This window comes from Panicum virgatum, chromosome 9K, assembly GCF_016808335.1.
Source record: "Panicum virgatum strain AP13 chromosome 9K, P.virgatum_v5, whole genome shotgun sequence".
In the NCBI taxonomy this organism is placed as follows: Eukaryota; Viridiplantae; Streptophyta; class Magnoliopsida; order Poales; family Poaceae; genus Panicum; species Panicum virgatum.
Window position 1 is genome coordinate 57,340,059 of NC_053144.1, and position 15,825 is coordinate 57,355,883.

At 51.5% G+C, this 15,825-nt stretch overlaps 4 protein-coding genes across 5 annotated transcripts; 3 read left to right on the forward strand and 1 right to left on the reverse strand.

Annotated features, from left to right (window-relative positions):
• Positions 1 to 315: 315 nt before the first annotated feature.
• Positions 316 to 1,050, reverse strand: LOC120648168 (nascent polypeptide-associated complex subunit alpha, muscle-specific form-like). The gene has a single exon (XM_039924910.1). The coding sequence runs from the start codon at positions 1,048 to 1,050 to the stop codon at positions 316 to 318; it is 735 nt and encodes a 244-aa protein (XP_039780844.1).
• A 1,126-nt stretch (positions 1,051 to 2,176) lies between these two features.
• On the forward strand, positions 2,177 to 3,443 carry LOC120648825 (universal stress protein A-like protein). Of its 2 annotated transcripts, none has more exons than XM_039925469.1 (4): positions 2,177 to 2,481; positions 2,560 to 2,675; positions 2,792 to 2,934; positions 3,088 to 3,443. In XM_039925469.1, exons 1-4 carry the CDS (start codon positions 2,292 to 2,294, stop codon positions 3,158 to 3,160), a joined length of 522 nt encoding a protein of 173 aa, XP_039781403.1. In that variant the 5' UTR covers positions 2,177 to 2,291; the 3' UTR covers positions 3,161 to 3,443. The 2 variants fall into 2 exon arrangements, with proteins under 2 accessions (XP_039781403.1, XP_039781404.1); XM_039925470.1 differs by having other exon boundaries at positions 2,181 to 2,481; positions 2,569 to 2,675.
• Positions 3,444 to 7,190: 3,747 nt separating this feature from the next.
• Positions 7,191 to 8,246, forward strand: LOC120652633. The gene has a single exon (XM_039930514.1). It carries the CDS (start codon positions 7,312 to 7,314, stop codon positions 7,924 to 7,926), a length of 615 nt encoding a protein of 204 aa, XP_039786448.1. The 5' UTR covers positions 7,191 to 7,311; the 3' UTR covers positions 7,927 to 8,246.
• Positions 8,247 to 12,175: 3,929 nt separating this feature from the next.
• LOC120652635 (acetate/butyrate--CoA ligase AAE7, peroxisomal-like) lies at positions 12,176 to 15,599 on the forward strand. Its single transcript, XM_039930516.1, has 3 exons — positions 12,176 to 12,553; positions 13,676 to 14,266; positions 14,427 to 15,599. The coding sequence occupies exons 1-3, from the start codon at positions 12,317 to 12,319 to the stop codon at positions 15,324 to 15,326; spliced, it is 1,728 nt and encodes a 575-aa protein (XP_039786450.1). The 5' UTR covers positions 12,176 to 12,316; the 3' UTR covers positions 15,327 to 15,599.
• Positions 15,600 to 15,825: the final 226 nt, after the last annotated feature.

Below are 15,825 nucleotides of genomic sequence, written 5' to 3' on the forward strand. Positions count from 1 at the left end.
ATAACGAGTAAAAAGAGCATGTAACCATCTTTTAATACTAATCCATTCATTTGCTTTTATTCCACCATCCAATTCTTCATATTCTAGTGAGAACCGACGTAGCAGACATGTCTCACTACCGGCTATTTCCTTTCATTTTTCTACATTATTATGTATAGTTTTTTAGGCTAGATGGTTTGAAAAAAAATCTAAGTTCATTTCTACACAAAATGAGAGTTTTTTCTCTAAATTTTGTCCGAAAAAATTTCTCTATCACCAATAGAATTCCGATATATCCGATATTCCCGTTTATCACCAACCTCCGATATTTTTAATTTATCGATAAGGTAAACCCTGATTCTCCAGCCCCTCCGCTTGCTTCGGCTGATGCATCTGCGGCGCGAACGGCGACCGCGGCGAGTCCGCCGGCTGCTGCTTGCCCGGCCTCGGTGCGGCCGGCTGCCGGCCAGGCGGCGCCGGCGAGTTGATGGCGGTGCTGCCGTTCTCGGTAGGGGCGGGCGAAGGTGGCTGTGTCATCGACGGGGTCGGAGGTTGCGTCTTCCCCGGCGGCGTGGGGGAGCCTGGCGGGTGCGTCAGCAAAGAGGACGCCGGCGTGAGCGCCGCGCGCGGGGCGCTCGCAGCAGTGGCCGCCGCGGCCCTGGCCTGCTTCCGCTCCTCCTTCTTCTTCCTGCTACGGAAGCAGGAGCCGAAGGACGGCATGCGCGGCTTCCTGTGCTTATTTTTCTTGCGTTCGGCGCCGCCGGCGCCGGCGCCGCCGAAGCCGCCCTGGTTCGGCATGGCGTACACGAAGAAGGACGGCTCCTCCTCCTGGCCTTGCTGCAGCTGGACGCCGCCTGCTGCCGCTGGCGCGTCACGGACCCTGGACGGCGTCCGCTGCCGATGCTTGCCACGGCTGCGGCTGCGGCCGCGGCCGCCGGGGCACCGGAAGAGCGACCTGAGCGGGTTGAATGAGCAGCACGGCGTGCCGCGCTCCCCTTTGCTGCCGCCGCCTAAGCACTTGCACCGCGTCCGGCGGTGCGACGACGACCGGCCGCGAGGGGTTGCCGACATGGGTGCTGGCAGGATGGGACTGGCCGGGTGTTGGGCGTCGTCGTCGTCGTCGTCGTCGTCGTCCGGAACACAGTGGCCCGGAGTTGCCCTGCGCCCCCGGCGGTGCTCGTGGAGTTGTAGGTTTGAGGCGGATTTCTGTTACGCGTGCACGGTTTACGTGCGGAGCACTATGGCAATGATCATGGCGGCCAGCACGGTGTGTCGCGCAAGCGGCCGCTGTGTGGTGAGCTCGTTTGCGAACGTGGCGCTTCATTTGGCAGCACGATGGTGATTAATTACGTTGATTGGTGGCGCGACCGTTTTTATTTGAGATCAAAGAGTGCCCGTGTTCTCAGAATTTTTTTTATACGGCACAGCTGTACGAATTAAAATGGGATGTCAATGCAGCCTTTGTGCGACAGGCAAAACCTATTGGGCAAACGGGGAACCGGACAGCCTTTGTTGTGTTCACTAGTAAAGGCCCGTGCGATGCACGGGCTCAGAAGCTCAGACTGACTGCAAGCAGGCTAGGCTCATAACAATTCGGCCCATTTGAACCTGCAGCCGGCCTGCAGATAAAACAAAACACGTTCGGACAGACCACACACAGTCACCACACACGGAATCCGGAATCGCAGGACCCGCGCCCACATGTCGGCTAGCCGAGTACGCGCATTCGCAAACCCAGGCGCGGCCGGGAAAAACCACGGCAAATCTAACCCGGCGCCGCACGAGATCCGCCGGCCAGACGCCCAAAGAGGCAAAGATACCGCGGAACCCAGCAGCCACCGTTACCCTGTTTGGTTTACTGCTAGTACTACTAGCACACATTTCCCGAGAAAAGAATCTTCAATACATGGAGTACTAAACAAAGTTTATTTGCAAAACCTTTTCACGGATGGGTGTAACTTTTCACGACGAATCTAATGATAGTAATTAATCGATGATTGGCTACAGTGATGCTACAGTAACCATCCTCGAATCGTGCGGTCAAAGGCCTCATTAGGTTCGTCTCGCGAAGTAGAACACGGCTATGGAGTTAGTTTTGTAAATTAACTTTATTTATTACCCTTAATTATTGGTCAAAATTTTTGTGCTACTTGTGCTAACCTAAACCAAACAGGGCCCAAACCACGAGCTACGCCTCCGCCTTCCGATAAAGGTCGGCCCCGAAACCTCCACGAGCCGCAGGAGCTTCTAGTACTAGTGACTGCTCGCTCGAGATCGATTGGGTCGCGTGACACGTGCGCAGCGAGATAAGCATGGGCGGCGAGGCGGCGGCGGCGGCGGCGCAGGGGCGGCGCATCCTGGTGGCGGTGGACGAGGGCGACGAGAGCGTGCAGGCGCTGCGCTGGTGCCTCGGCACCTTCGCCGCGGCGGCGCGCGGGGACACCGTCATCCTGCTCTACGTCCGCCCGGCGCCGCCCACCTACTCCGTGCTCGACGCCTCCGGTAAGCGCCACCTCTCTGCTTTGTTCCAGCACCCATGGCCGGCTTGCTAGTAGCCATCTAACAGTCCCGTGCTGCAAGCCGCGGTAGGCTACCTGTTCTCGGAGGAGGTGACCGCCGCCATCGACAGGTACAGCCGGGAGGTGGCGGACGCCGTGGTGGAGAAGGCGCAGAAGCTCTGCACGCTCTACGGCAAGGTGCTCAAACTAGAGATGCAAATCGCAAACATTTAATTTCAGCCCTGCTATAGCGTCCAGCTAGCAGATTTCGTGTCTGGCTGCTGATGGGATGGCGATCGATTTGGTGGCTGCAGGAGGAGGGTGAGGGTGACCACGAGATGAAGGTCGAGGTGAAGGTGGCCGTCGGGGACGCCAGGACCGTCATCTGCCAGATGGCGGACAAGCTCAGGGCCGACCTCCTCGTCATGGGGAGCCATGGCTACGGCTTCTTCAAGAGGTACCCAACTCAACAGCGACTTGTGGCTCCTGCCACTCGAGCGCAGTGAACCAACTGCTTGGTTGAACAGATTGTACCTGCATGCTTTTTTGCTTGCACTTTTGGATGGTGATTGATTGTGTGGGCGAATATACATGGCCGTTGCTTCTGCAGGGCTCTGCTTGGAAGTGTCAGTGATTACTGCCTCAAGAACGCGAGCTGTCCCGTCCTCATCGTCAAGTCTTAATCCGAACCTAGTCGAGTGTTTAAGAATGGATCAGACATGATGCCGTTGCCCAAGCTTGCGTCTGCAATTTCTCTTTGCCCCGTTTCTTTTTTTGTGAGCTAGCTTTGCCTACGTCAAATGTATTTTGCCAGAGGCGCAGAAGTGTAGTGGTGACTGAAGTTTACCCAACAGCAACCTGTATGTATATATTAGTACTAATACGACCCATGTGACAGTTGAAATGGGCTCAATGGTCTATCATTCTTGGGCTGGAAGCCTGAGATTTGATCCTTTTTTATTTTAAGAGCTTGTTATGTTTCGGGTGGGAATGTCACGATCCACTCGATTTATACAGAAAATGGAAGTACAGGAAGGCAAATTTAGGTTCTGGATGATTCTAGAAGGTTCTAGATACAAGCGGGTAACACATTTGAGGAGGAAGAAGGGTAGGGACAGGAAATCTAACCTAAGCTAGCCTCGAGCAGATGCTCGCCTCGAGGCCGCCAGTTGCCCGGTTCTGCTTCGGGTCAATCGACAACCCTCTGTATTTGTATACACTGCACCTCTCATAGACTTTCATGGGCCGACACAGGATTAGTAGTCCAGCCCACTCATCCTTCACTTGGCCCAGTCTGCAACATACCGTGATAGGGAATTGGGCTCCGGGCCTGTACTATCGTAGTATCGTGTATCGTACTATCAGTTCATCACCGTCTCCCCGATAAGATGCTAGGTTGAAACAAATTGGTGGAGTTCAAATATTTATACTATTTTTTAAAATATAATTTTACTTTGCAAAAGTAGTACAAATATTTAAACTAAAGAAGGTTGAATTTACACCCTACTAAGGTTCTCCTAGTTACCCAAATTAGCCCCCCTATTTAGCACCTCAGCGTCGTCGGTGAACGTTGCAATCCAGGTGTCGGTCACTGTTCCATGAACGCAAACTCCCCCGTCGTCAACTCCTAATCTCATGATGCTCACGCGACTTGGATGCGTGATTTTTTTTTCCATCTCCTTTTCCCGGTGGGATACCGTGTACGGTCCTTTTCCTTCTCAAAAGCTGAATTTAATTTACGTATCTTTTTGAATTAGCGGCCTGCGGCGTACGTGCTACGAATTTATTAGGTGCAGAGGTACATTTCACCAGCACCTACAAAACAAGCTTCAAGCTGACGCTCCGTCCATATCCAAGGCAGGAGCAGCAGGGCTTGGACATCCCAAACGGTGTCCCCATCGAGTTCGGACCGAGGCGCCGTCGCGTCGAGCACATCGAGCCAACCCAACCACAACGCCACAACCACTCCGAGAGATCAATGTTTGTGCGCACCGGGACCGGGAGGGGGGGCCTTATCAAAACAGAGACGTTTTGACCCACAGCGCTACAGACGAATAACAAAACACGCACGCGAACCCTAGCAAGTAGCAACTCTTTTTTCTTTTTCTTTCGTGGTACTGGTATGGTTGGAACCAACGCAGGAATCTCTGCAGCCTTGTCGCTCTACGACTACGATCAGTCGAATTTCCGTCGGAATTTGGGCACAGTATCCTCCCTTGACGCCCCCAACTAATGCACGCAGCACAACAGCATCGCTTGGGCAGCAAGCGAGCCGTCCTTTTCAGACCGATCCGGGGAACAAAACAGGACGGATTTCCATTGGCTTCAGACCAAACATGGAGCTGTGTTGGGTTGGGTTGGTCCGACTGGCGGAATTGCATTGGCAACGGCGGCAGGTCTATCGTCTCCGGGGGTTTAATTGGATTAGAAGCTCCGGCAGCGGCGGGTCAGGCGGACCGGAGAAGACGAGCGAGCCGGGATTTTGGTGTGGCTCCCGGCGACGGATCGAAGCTTCCTGCCCGGGCTTGGTTGGTACACATCCTTCTCCGATCAGCCGAGAGCCATCATTCCATCGACCGTCACTACGGGCAGCTGTTTGGCCAGGCTCAACTCGTACGCCATCCCGTCTTTCTTTGGCCTGGTTGGGGTTCTCAGGTCGCCTATGCAAAGCCATGGGCACCCGGAAAAAAATTTGACATGTTTTTTAGGGTAGCAGCAGGTGATGATGATGGGAATTGTTGGATTGTAACAGCGTTCGGCGCTCCATCCAATTTTGGGCAAGGAGATTGCTTAATGGCTGTTCCGACTCCGAATATGCAGGAGCTTCACGGGAGTTCTGCAGAACTTTGGTTATTCTTTTTCAGAGAGCATGCATTTCTAACGTGAGATTCTTTTTTCTGCCCTTAAAGGTAACAAGACATGACGCCAAATTTGAAGAGGTAAAATCTAGGCATAGTTTTTTATGATACCTCCTAAGACACCCAACAAAGACTGAAGCAATATTCTAAAGAAGGTGGGCACAGTTGCAACCATTCAGTGAGAGACTTGTTCTTTTGTTTAGAGGGATGGTATAAGTGAAAACCATTCCGGCCTCTACAGCAAGAGACTTGTTCTAAGCAGGGAACATTTCTAGAAAAACTATTACAAATTGTGTTGTTGTGGATTAAAAACGGCACGCATCATCAAGAAATTGAATAGGCAATGCAGTTTCTCGCAAGCAAAGCATACGATTCGTTTAGGCGTAGCGAAGACTTGATGTATCCCACCAATCACTATTCAAAGACTGTTTAGGGTTGGAAACTCAGGAGTAAGCTTCACACAAAGCATGCATGTTTGGCGCGCGGAGACTGTACCTTGCAGCAATGATGTTTACAAGTAGAAGCATGGCAATTAGGCACCAGTGCCACTGGAGACAAAGGTACCTGAACCCACCATCACTGTTGTAGGACCCCCATCATTTGCCAAATTTTGTCCACCCATGTCCAAATTTCGTCCAGTGTCGGCCTGCGTCAGTCGGTTGACCTGAGGATTGTTTTTTGACATCTGGTAATGGAGTGAGCAACATTTGTCATATCTCATAAACACACCAGACATCCCTGATAAAAAAAATGCATACACTGGACATGCTGCGCATTCGTTTAACCAATCCACACAACTGCCAGACCCAGACAGCCTATGAAACCAGCTTATCTCGCCCCAGCTATTGTACATTAGTCTTTTAATTATCCAAACACAAATCATGAAAGCACGCACACAAAGATCACGTCCGGTGCGGGACGCGGACAGGCACCAAATTCTATTCTAGCCGTCAACTAATACACCCTCCCTAGTCCCTAATAAAAAAACAAACAACAAACGCTGCAACGGAGAGACTTCGATTCTCCTCCAAGCAATTTCTCCTGTTAGCCCGGCCACAGCTGAAAACAAGAGCAAGGCTGCAAGGGGGATGGAGCCCCAACGGCGAAGTGGTCGCACGTCGCCTTCATCGCCGAGGCGAAAAGTACGCTCGCATCCAGCTCCGATCCGACCGAACTCACTGCCAGTTGCCAACCAAATCGACCACCACGCGTTCTTTAATCTCCTGTCTAATCCGGCAGCTGATTTCCCCCGTAATTTTCTCTCACCATTCCAAATTCCCCTTTTCCCCCCTGGCTCCGTGCGGCATGCCTCTGTCCGTCCGTCGCCCCGCCTGTTACGCCGGGAGTGGAAATCTGCTGCCTCGCGTACACACTCCCGGCGGCGGCTCTGTCCTGCCTGCGTCCATGAATCTGCCGAGAAAATTAGAAAGGATCCAATTCCAATCCAACAGAGACTTGGGCTCTGTCGTCGAAGGTCCAAGGTCGAACCAGTAACCACGACGAGTGATTTTTCTGCGAGTTGAACGCGTTCAGAACGGTGTCGCGGCGGGGCACCGCAGCCACTACCGCAGGTAGGGCACTGACCGAGCCAGCCGGGATGGAGCCACCGAGACGGCGCTGCGCGCCGTGTGGACTTGGGAGACGAGTCAACGCGGCAACGAGTAGCTCACAGCGCGCGCGGCGCGGCGCGGCGCGGAGGCGGAGCCGCTCGGCTCGGACCGAACGAACCCGCCATCTCCTGCCGAGCCCATCCGTTCCACACCAACTAAACCTCTTCGAATTACCTGTAGCTTTCCGCCCTGGCGGGCGGTGGCCCTGCGACCGGGGGAGATCGCGAGAAATTCCTCGCTCCCGCCAACCGTTTTAATACCCTCCCGACCCGCCCGCCCCCCGGCGCGCCATTGGCACCCGGCTGTCGCTCGGCTCAGCTGCTCGATCGCGTGGTCGACTGGTCGTCGAACGCCCGTCGGTGAGGAATGGGCAACCTGGTCTCGTCCGTGGCCGGGGCCGCGGCGGCGAGCGGCGGGAAGGTGGTGATGGCGGACGGGAGCGTGCGGGCGCTCAGCGAGCCCGTGTCCGTGGCCGAGCTCATGATGGACCACCCGCGCCACTTCGTCGTCGACGCGCGCGTGCTCAAGGAGCAGGAGCGGCGGGAGCAGCAGCAGCAGCACCAGAGCGGCGGGGCTAAGGTCGCGCCGCTGCCGGCCGACCACGTGCTGGGCGCCGGCGGGGTGTACGTCCTGCTGCCGGCCACGCGGGGGAAGGTGTCGGCCGAGGAGGCGCGGCGCGCGCTGTCGGCGGCCAGGTCCCTGGCGCGGTCCCGGTCGATGCCCGGTCTGAGGCGGAAGCTGTCGTCCAAGAAGGGCCGCGAGGAGGCTGCCTCCGACGTGTCATCAACGCAGCGCGAGGCGACCACGGAGCCCGCGGAGGAGGAGGAGGAGGAGGAGGAGGAGGCGGCGAGACCAGACGGGTTCGAGGGGCACCGGCCGGAGTTCCTGAGCCGGGAGCTGTCGAGCAAGGGGTGGAAGCCGAGCCTGCGGACCATCGAGGAGCGCGTCGCGCCCAAGAAGACGCCCCATTGGCTGTTCTGATCACCTTCCTCTGATCCATGAGCCGATCGAGTAGGTGCTCTGATCATCTAATCGTCTCCATTTCCTCTCTTCTTCTCGTCCCCCCTCTCTCTGTCCCAGTGAATGCCTGTTGTGATCATGTTGTAGCCTGTCAAAATGCATGTACGATGGCATGACGTGACTCGCATGTGATGTGCTGAGACAAAACTTGCCGTGTAATTATAGGATTAGATCAGATGTTTGATCAGGGCTTTGTCACATAATGTTGAATGGCCTCCGGATGTTCTCACTGACATTGTAATTTTCCTTTATCGCCCCTGCTATTCAAACTTCCTACGGTCAACTGTACGATCCTGAACGGAACTGAATGGGCTCAGACTTGTGCGGCGAGCAGGGAGATGTCAAGCTCACTTGCGCCCTAATTCAGCCTCGCACGTCAGTTGTTTCCGGAGCGCAGGTTTGCTTGCGCCTGAATGCAAGGCTGATGCAACCACCATGACTGTGCCAGCGATCAAGAACGGAGCAGCATGTATTCGGAAAGAGACAGACGCAGAATTTGGTGGTTCTGCGTTGTCCACAAAAAAATTTAAGTACATTCATGTGAAATCTAGGTTGATTCAGCGAAAGAGAGTTCAAAAAAAATTGAACCGAAGGGCAAGAGCACTACCATGTCATTTATAGAGAAAAGTATTCGAATTCCCACTTGAAATCTTCTAGAAGAAGACCTGCAACTGCTGAAGAATGAGTTCCGAAGGCACGCAGTCAAAAATTTCGTCTTTGATTTCGGTCGCCATTAGAACGCTGTGTGTCCACCCGTGCTCCTTCCTGGAGGCTTCGATTTTCGAAGGTGCGACGAACACGGCCAGGCCGGGCTAGCGCCTAGCAGGCCTCAACGGGCTCGAGATCCACTTTTTTTTCGATACGGACAGCAGCTCAGCTGCCCATCATAAAGGTGACGCGATCCCTCATGAAAAGCCGGCCCAGGCCCGCCGGTCAACACCAGCGCGTCTTCGCGTGTGCAGGAAACGCCCTGTTGGAACCCGCCTTCGCCACGTCATCGCCAAAAAGCAGCTCGTAGGCGTTGCCGGCAACATCAAAATCCTCCAACTTGTACATTCAGAAGAGTACAATTCAGCAACGCCGTCGGCTACGTTCTCAAACTGTCGGCCCGTTTTACGCGGCGGCGCGCCTCGTTCCGGCGCCGGAGCGAGGGACGTATCGTGTGCAAACTTGTGCTCGAACGCGAGCACCAAAGACCAGCAGTACGTGAACATTTGGCACACCTCCGCCCACATCCGGTGGTGATGCGTCCCGGTGCGTCGAACCAGGACGGGGCAGGGATGCCCCCCCCCCCCCCTCTGGCACTCTGTGGGCCCGCGAGTCCCGACGCGGATGCCGCCAGCTTGCTGGCAGCCGTTTGCATCAGCGCTTACCTCACACTCGGGGTGCCAGATCACCGTGGGGTCCGTCTCCGTCCACTTCGTCAGGGCGGGCGGCCGTCGGCTCTCAAGCTCGCGCGAAACGGAGAGCAGAAAACCTGCTGCCGTCGTGTCCTCTGCCCCCGTGACAGAGCTTCATTTCTCCGGTCGTTTGCCGAATGCCTCGCGTTCGGAATTCAGATCGCACTTCGGGGATAGCGGGCTCGCAGCGCTACAGAGATGACACACTTTCTGTCTTGCAGTGTGCTCCCTCTGAAAGCATTGAATTAGAAAATGGTAATATTATAGAACTGATGTCCGGAAACTTAACAATATCGGATGCTCTGATAAATATGCTGTAATAGTAAATAGTTGAGCATTGATTTGCAACTATTATTTTCTGCATGGTTTATAGAAATGTTACATTCAACATAGTGTTCATGTTACGGCGGGAAAGAAATTTTCTATCCTAGAATTGGACCATATAGTAAATTTTACACATTATTCTATGTTGAGAACCGTAAAAGCTAATATTTTGCTAAGTAATTTGTAATGTTTCGTCCGAGCGTCCGGCGGAAAAGTTCTTATCGGACATTGGACACTTTTTTAAAAAGACTAGTGGAACTGCACGTGCCACAGGCACATAATAAATAAAATAGTTATATTATACAAAGACACATCAAACAAATCAACTCTTATTTTGTCTGAAATAACTTAAACATACAGTGATCTAAAATATGATATTTGTTTCTGGATGAAGGGAGTTGCAATGCACCGGACCAACAAATCCTACCACTGTAACTACGCTAACCTCAGCATCATAAGACTGTGCCATAGTATCCTCCAGACGGAGGAAAACAACTGATTTGATTCTGCTTTATGTAAAATGAACCAAGATGGTGTTCTTCTGTTCTAGAGATGTGTTGCGTTTCATGTTCTTTCATTTAGGCTATCCACAACGCCTTATATACATGAGCTCTAGTTTATCGAAAGAAAAGTATCCACGCTTCAATCAATTGCTTAATTAAATATTAGCATAAGCAACACAATAAGAAAGAAATGCAAGCTCATCCCCTCAATCAGCTGTACATAAAAAGATGTTTCTTTTTTACATGCCAATCATAGTCGTAATAAGAATGCTCATTAATGTATCAAGGGTTCCATCAATCATCACTTGATTTAATATTTCCATAAGCAACACAATATTATTTGACTCTATATTTGCATCTTTCTAAAGATTCCACTCCGTATTGAGCATCTCACTCCAACAGACTCTCTATTTCCAAACTCTAAAACCCAACAGCTATATTTAACTCTCCCTCTACGTGTGGGGACCATACTTGGCCTGTCAATTTGGCTAGCTGGACTGGCTAGCCAAGTTTGGCCAGCGAGTGGGCCAATTTAGAGAGAGGATAGCTTGGTGAGTTTGATAGCTAGTCTTTTGGAGAGCTATTTTGACGTTGAGTAGCCAAAATTTGGCTAGTTGAACTATTTCGCTAGTCTCTTGGAGATGGAAATGCGTGATGTCTCCTAATCGACAACTGCAGCTAATCAGCTTTCCATATGACATCCATGGTTATTGGGCGCGTCATCTCTTGCCATAATCAAGTAATGTTGACATTTCTAAATTAACGCTGACGTTGCCTAACAACACATCAAGTTATCAACCAAAGTATCCACACTTTAATCAATCAATTGCTTAATTAGATATTTTCATATGCAACACAATAAGAAAAGGAAATGCATGCTCAGCACCTCAATCAAATGTACATAAAAAATATTTTTTGGCATGACAATCATAGTCGTAAGAATGCTCAAGTGTGCATGAAAGGATTCCATCAATCAATCGCTTTTAATATTTCGATAAGCGACACAATAAGAAAGAAAATGTATTATCTCTCCCGATTGATGATGTTAGCTAATCAGCTTTTCATATGAGAACCACGTTTTTGGGTCGCATCCTCTCGCCGTGATCAATTAGTATTGACATTTTTTAAATTAACGTAGACATTGCCTAAATAACACATCAAATATGATGTGGGGGGGGGGGGGGGGGGCGGGCACCGTAGATACAGAGGAGAGTTGTGGTGGAATAGGTTAGAGATTTTGAGTGAAAATAATTTCAAAAATAGCTGTTTTCATATTCCACCATCTTAAGACCTGCGCTACAGAATCATCTACGGGTGTATGGATGGTCCACTTTGGTGTTGTTTCGACTTTTATAATATAGAAAAACTATAGGGATTTGTACGTGACCTATAGTTTTTTTTTTTGGAAAATATACGTGACCCATAGTGACCAGCCTCTCTATAAATAATTGAAGCAAGAGCCGGTGGGCCCGCCGCCACAGAGCTGGTGGGCACACGTACGACAACGACGGCACGCGTGTCCGTCCAATCTCACCACGCAAGGCCCCGTTTATAAATTTTTTGAAAATGCATTTTTATACATTTGAAGTACTACACATAGACTAATCACAAAAATAATTACAGAATTTGTCTGTAAATCGCGAGACGAATCTAATGAGCCTAATTAATCCGTCATTAGAGGTTATTTATTGTAGCATTAATGTAGCAATTTAGCATCTAATTACAGACTAATTAGGTTCATTAGATTCGTCTCACCATCTACAGACAGCAGTCGCAATATGTTTTTTATTTTATTTAGATTTAAGTCTTCATGCAAGTGTCGGAATTTCTTTTTTGGAATTTTGATTTTTTAACTAAACACGGCTAAAGCTCGTCCGCGGCCGGCCCATCCCGCGGGATCTGGTGAAGGCGAAGTCCAATTGCAAGTCCGCGGCCCAGGGAGCGATCCTAGCGGTCCGAGCTATAAATGGCAGCGAGCGAGCTCCCCTAGCGCCGTCGCCTCGCCTCCTATTTCCACTCGCTCGCCTCACGCTTCCCACACTGGTACGGCAATCTAGTCTCTAGTCGCCGCCTCGCCACGATCTTCCGCGCGCGCGCGCGAGAGAGGGAGAGAGTTGGGAGAGGATGAGTTCTGGGCGCGGGTCCGCGGCGCCGGAGCGGGACATCGACGACCTGCCGCGGAACGACGCCAACTACACGGCGCTCACGCCGCTCTGGTTCCTGGAGCGCGCCGCGCTGGCGCAGCCGGGCAGGGCCTCCGTCGTGCACGGCTCCGTGCGCTACACCTGGGCCGAGACCTACCGCCGGTGCCGCCGCCTCGCGTCCGCCCTCGCGCGCCGATCCGTCGGTCCTGGAAGCACGGTGAATTCACTCGGCTCCCATGAGTTTTTCTCCTCTCAATATTAATTCTTCTTTTTTTTGTGAGGAATAAATAGCATATAGCCGCTTGTGAACTGTAGCGTGCTATTTTAGGAATTTTTGGATAATATGGGTTGCATTCGTCATCATAGGGTAAAATCACTTAAAATTTCGTTCGTGATGTAGTGGGGATATTGACAGTGACATGAGTGTGGAGTGATTTCAATTTCATTAGCTTTTTATATGCGCGATGGGCCCCGTTTCCAACATGCGGAAGCCACTGTTACTGATTCCTTCCTGTACAAGATGAATTTCACTATCTTTTATTTTTTAAGGAAAAAAACCATTGCTTGGTTCCTCTTGTATTATAATTCTCCGATTGATGTTTATGACTGTATTTTGGCAGCCAATCAGTACAAAATGGTATTCCGGTTGCTTTTAGAAGATGCCTGTAACCAAGGTCTTGTTTAGTTGCCTTTAAAATTCCAAAATTTTACAAGATTCCCTGGCACATCGAATCTTTCTACGCATGCATGAAGTATTAAATGTAGTTAAATAAAATAATTAATTACACAGTTTAACTATAATTTGCGAGACGAATCTTTTGATCCTAGTTAACTCATAGCGGGACAATAATTACTAAATACAAACGAAAATACTACAGGACTTTACGTTCAAAATTTTATGCATCTAAACAAGGCCTCAAGTAGAAGTATCTTTTCTCATCAAAATAGAATACGTCAGCCTACTGTTTTTTGTCATAATAAGATAAGCTTATCTCAATCTTGGCTAGCCCGGACTCTGGGTCCTGTCTCTATCAACCAACCTGTCGAGACTCGAGAGCAGCATCTAGCCTTGAAAAAAAAATTCCTCGCTCACAAGGGAAAAACTTTTGTATTGATGGTCCCTACATTTTCTCCAATATATATTTGCTCATCGGTCTGCCCGTTGCACATTTTTTGTAACAAAAAAAGCGATGAATTAGATGGATGACCTATCTAGTTGCTAAAATAAAAATTTTGGCCATGTGATTCACGGGGTACTCTTTTTCCTAAAAAAACAAAGAAGAAACATTTTTGGATTAAATTGGAAAACAATAAACTGAATCTGTTTTTCTTTGCTTAGGTTGCTGTAATAGCCCCAAACATCCCAGCAGTTTATGAAGCTCATTTTGGTGTTCCGATGTCCGGAGCTGTTGTGAACTGCGTCAATATCAGGTTAAATGCCGAGACAATCGCATTCCTTCTTGACCATTCTGTGGCAGAAGTTGTGATGGTGGACCAAGAATTCTTCACTCTAGCTGAAGAATCCCTGAAGATACTCTCCGAGAAGAAGAAATCTGCTTTCCGGCCTCCGATCCTGGTCGTTATCGGTGACCCAACCTGTGATCCAAAGTCTCTGCACTATGCTCTAGGAAAGGGAGCTATGGAGTATGAAGAGTTCCTGAAAACTGGTGACCCAGAGTTCAACTGGAAGCCACCAAGGGATGAGTGGCAGAGCATCGCCCTAGGCTACACTTCCGGGACTACTTCCAGCCCGAAAGGCGTCGTGCTGCATCACCGCGGCGCCTATCTCATGGCGCTCAGTGTTGCTATGGTGTGGGGAATGCCTGAAGGTGCTGTCTACCTGTGGACTCTGCCCATGTTCCACTGCAATGGTTGGTGCTATACTTGGGCGTTGGCAGCGTTCTGTGGAACAAGCATATGCCTTCGCCAGGTAGGTTAACCATCCTTTTGTGTCCCGAATAATGTACGAGTATTATTATAAAATTATGCAGCAGGATGCATTTAATTTCAGTTACATCATTCATCAACTCATCTTTCTGGGCGAAAAAAAGCAAGAAAAGTTGTCTGCAATTCATTTTTGCGATTTGCAGGTGAGCACAAAAGCGATATACCATGGCATCGCGAAGCAAGGAGTGACGCACTTATGCGCTGCGCCGGTGGTCCTCAACAACCTCATCAACGCCCCCGCGAGCGAGACCCTCCTGCCGCTCCCGCGCGTCGTGAACGTCAACGTGGCCGGCGCCGCCCCGACGCCGTCCCTGCTCGCCGCGCTGTCCATCCGCGGCTTCCGCGTCACGCACACGTACGGCCTGTCGGAGACGTACGGGCCCTCGACGGTGTGCGCGTGGAGGCCCGAGTGGGACGAGCTGCCGCTGGAGGAGCGGTCCCGCCTGCACTGCCGCCAGGGCATCCGCTACGTGGCGCTGGAAGGCCTGGACGTGGTGGACCCCAAGACGATGGCGCCCGTCCCCGCCGACGGCGAGACCTACGGCGAGATCGTGATGCGGGGCAACGCCGTGATGAAGGGCTACCTGAAGAACCCCAAGGCGAACGCGGAGGCGTTCGCGGGCGGGTGGTACCACTCGGGCGACCTGGGCGTGAGACACCCCGACGGGTACATCGAGGTGAGGGACCGGATGAAGGACGTGATCATCTCCGGCGGGGAGAACATCAGCAGCCTGGAGGTGGAGAAGGTGGTGTGCGCGCACCCGGCGGTGCTGGAGGCGTCGGTGGTCGCCAGGGCCGACGAGCGGTGGGGGGAGTCGCCGTGCGCGTTCGTGACGCTCAAGGACGGGGCCGCCGCCGACGGCGGCTCGGAGGACACCGCGAGCGACATCATGCGCTTCTGCCGGGAGAGGATGCCGGGGTACTGGGTGCCCAAGTCGGTCATCTTCGGGCCGCTGCCCAAGACGGCCACGGGGAAGATCAAGAAGCACGAGCTGAGGGCCAGGGCCAGGGAGCTGGGGCCTGTCAAGAACAGCAGGATGTGAACCCTGCCTGGTGCAGAGACATTTGTACAGGGGCAAAAGAAGAAACGGACGGTGTCATCAATCCAGAAATTTCACAGATAAAGTGAAGTAGCCGTCAAAATCTTGGAATTTCCAAATAAGCATAAGAAGTTTGGGTGTTCTTTATTCAGTTGTATATATCCTTCAGAGATTCAGATAAGACCTGTATTTTACAGTCTGGAGCGAAAGTGGTTGCTGCGTACCTCTCACGTCTCCATATGCTAAGGAGATGATGCTTACTGTTCTATTATTCTCCATGATAAATGTTGTTTTTTAAGGACGGTCGCGTGCACGACCAGCTTCTGTGTTGACCCGCGACGAGGGATTCCAGTTCCAATCTTCACGCACACCTGTACAAGAAATGGAGGCCGAAGTCGCGTGCTGACGTTCTCTGCGCCCGTCCGTTGGGGCCACGCTGTGCTGGAACGGGTCGCCCGGGCGCATCGTTTGGGTTTCGTCTGGCGAAGGCGACCGATCATTA

Bases quoted from the DNA above. Each gene is read 5' to 3' on its own strand.
- LOC120648168 (XM_039924910.1), bottom strand. From the start codon at position 1,050: ATGTCGGCAACCCCTCGCGGCCGGTCGTCGTCGCACCGCCGGACGCGG.
- LOC120648825 (XM_039925469.1), top strand. From the start codon at position 2,292: ATGGGCGGCGAGGCGGCGGCGGCGGCGGCGCAGGGGCGGCGCATCCTG. The intron at 2,482-2,559 runs GTAAGCGCCACC...CCGTGCTGCAAG, and splicing joins CTCCGTGCTCGACGCCTCCG to CCGCGGTAGGCTACCTGTTC. The intron at 2,935-3,087 runs GTACCCAACTCA...TTGCTTCTGCAG, and splicing joins GGCTACGGCTTCTTCAAGAG to GGCTCTGCTTGGAAGTGTCA.
- LOC120652633 (XM_039930514.1), top strand. From the start codon at position 7,312: ATGGGCAACCTGGTCTCGTCCGTGGCCGGGGCCGCGGCGGCGAGCGGC.
- LOC120652635 (XM_039930516.1), top strand. From the start codon at position 12,317: ATGAGTTCTGGGCGCGGGTCCGCGGCGCCGGAGCGGGACATCGACGAC. The intron at 12,554-13,675 runs GTGAATTCACTC...TTCTTTGCTTAG, and splicing joins CCGTCGGTCCTGGAAGCACG to GTTGCTGTAATAGCCCCAAA. The intron at 14,267-14,426 runs GTAGGTTAACCA...TGCGATTTGCAG, and splicing joins CAAGCATATGCCTTCGCCAG to GTGAGCACAAAAGCGATATA.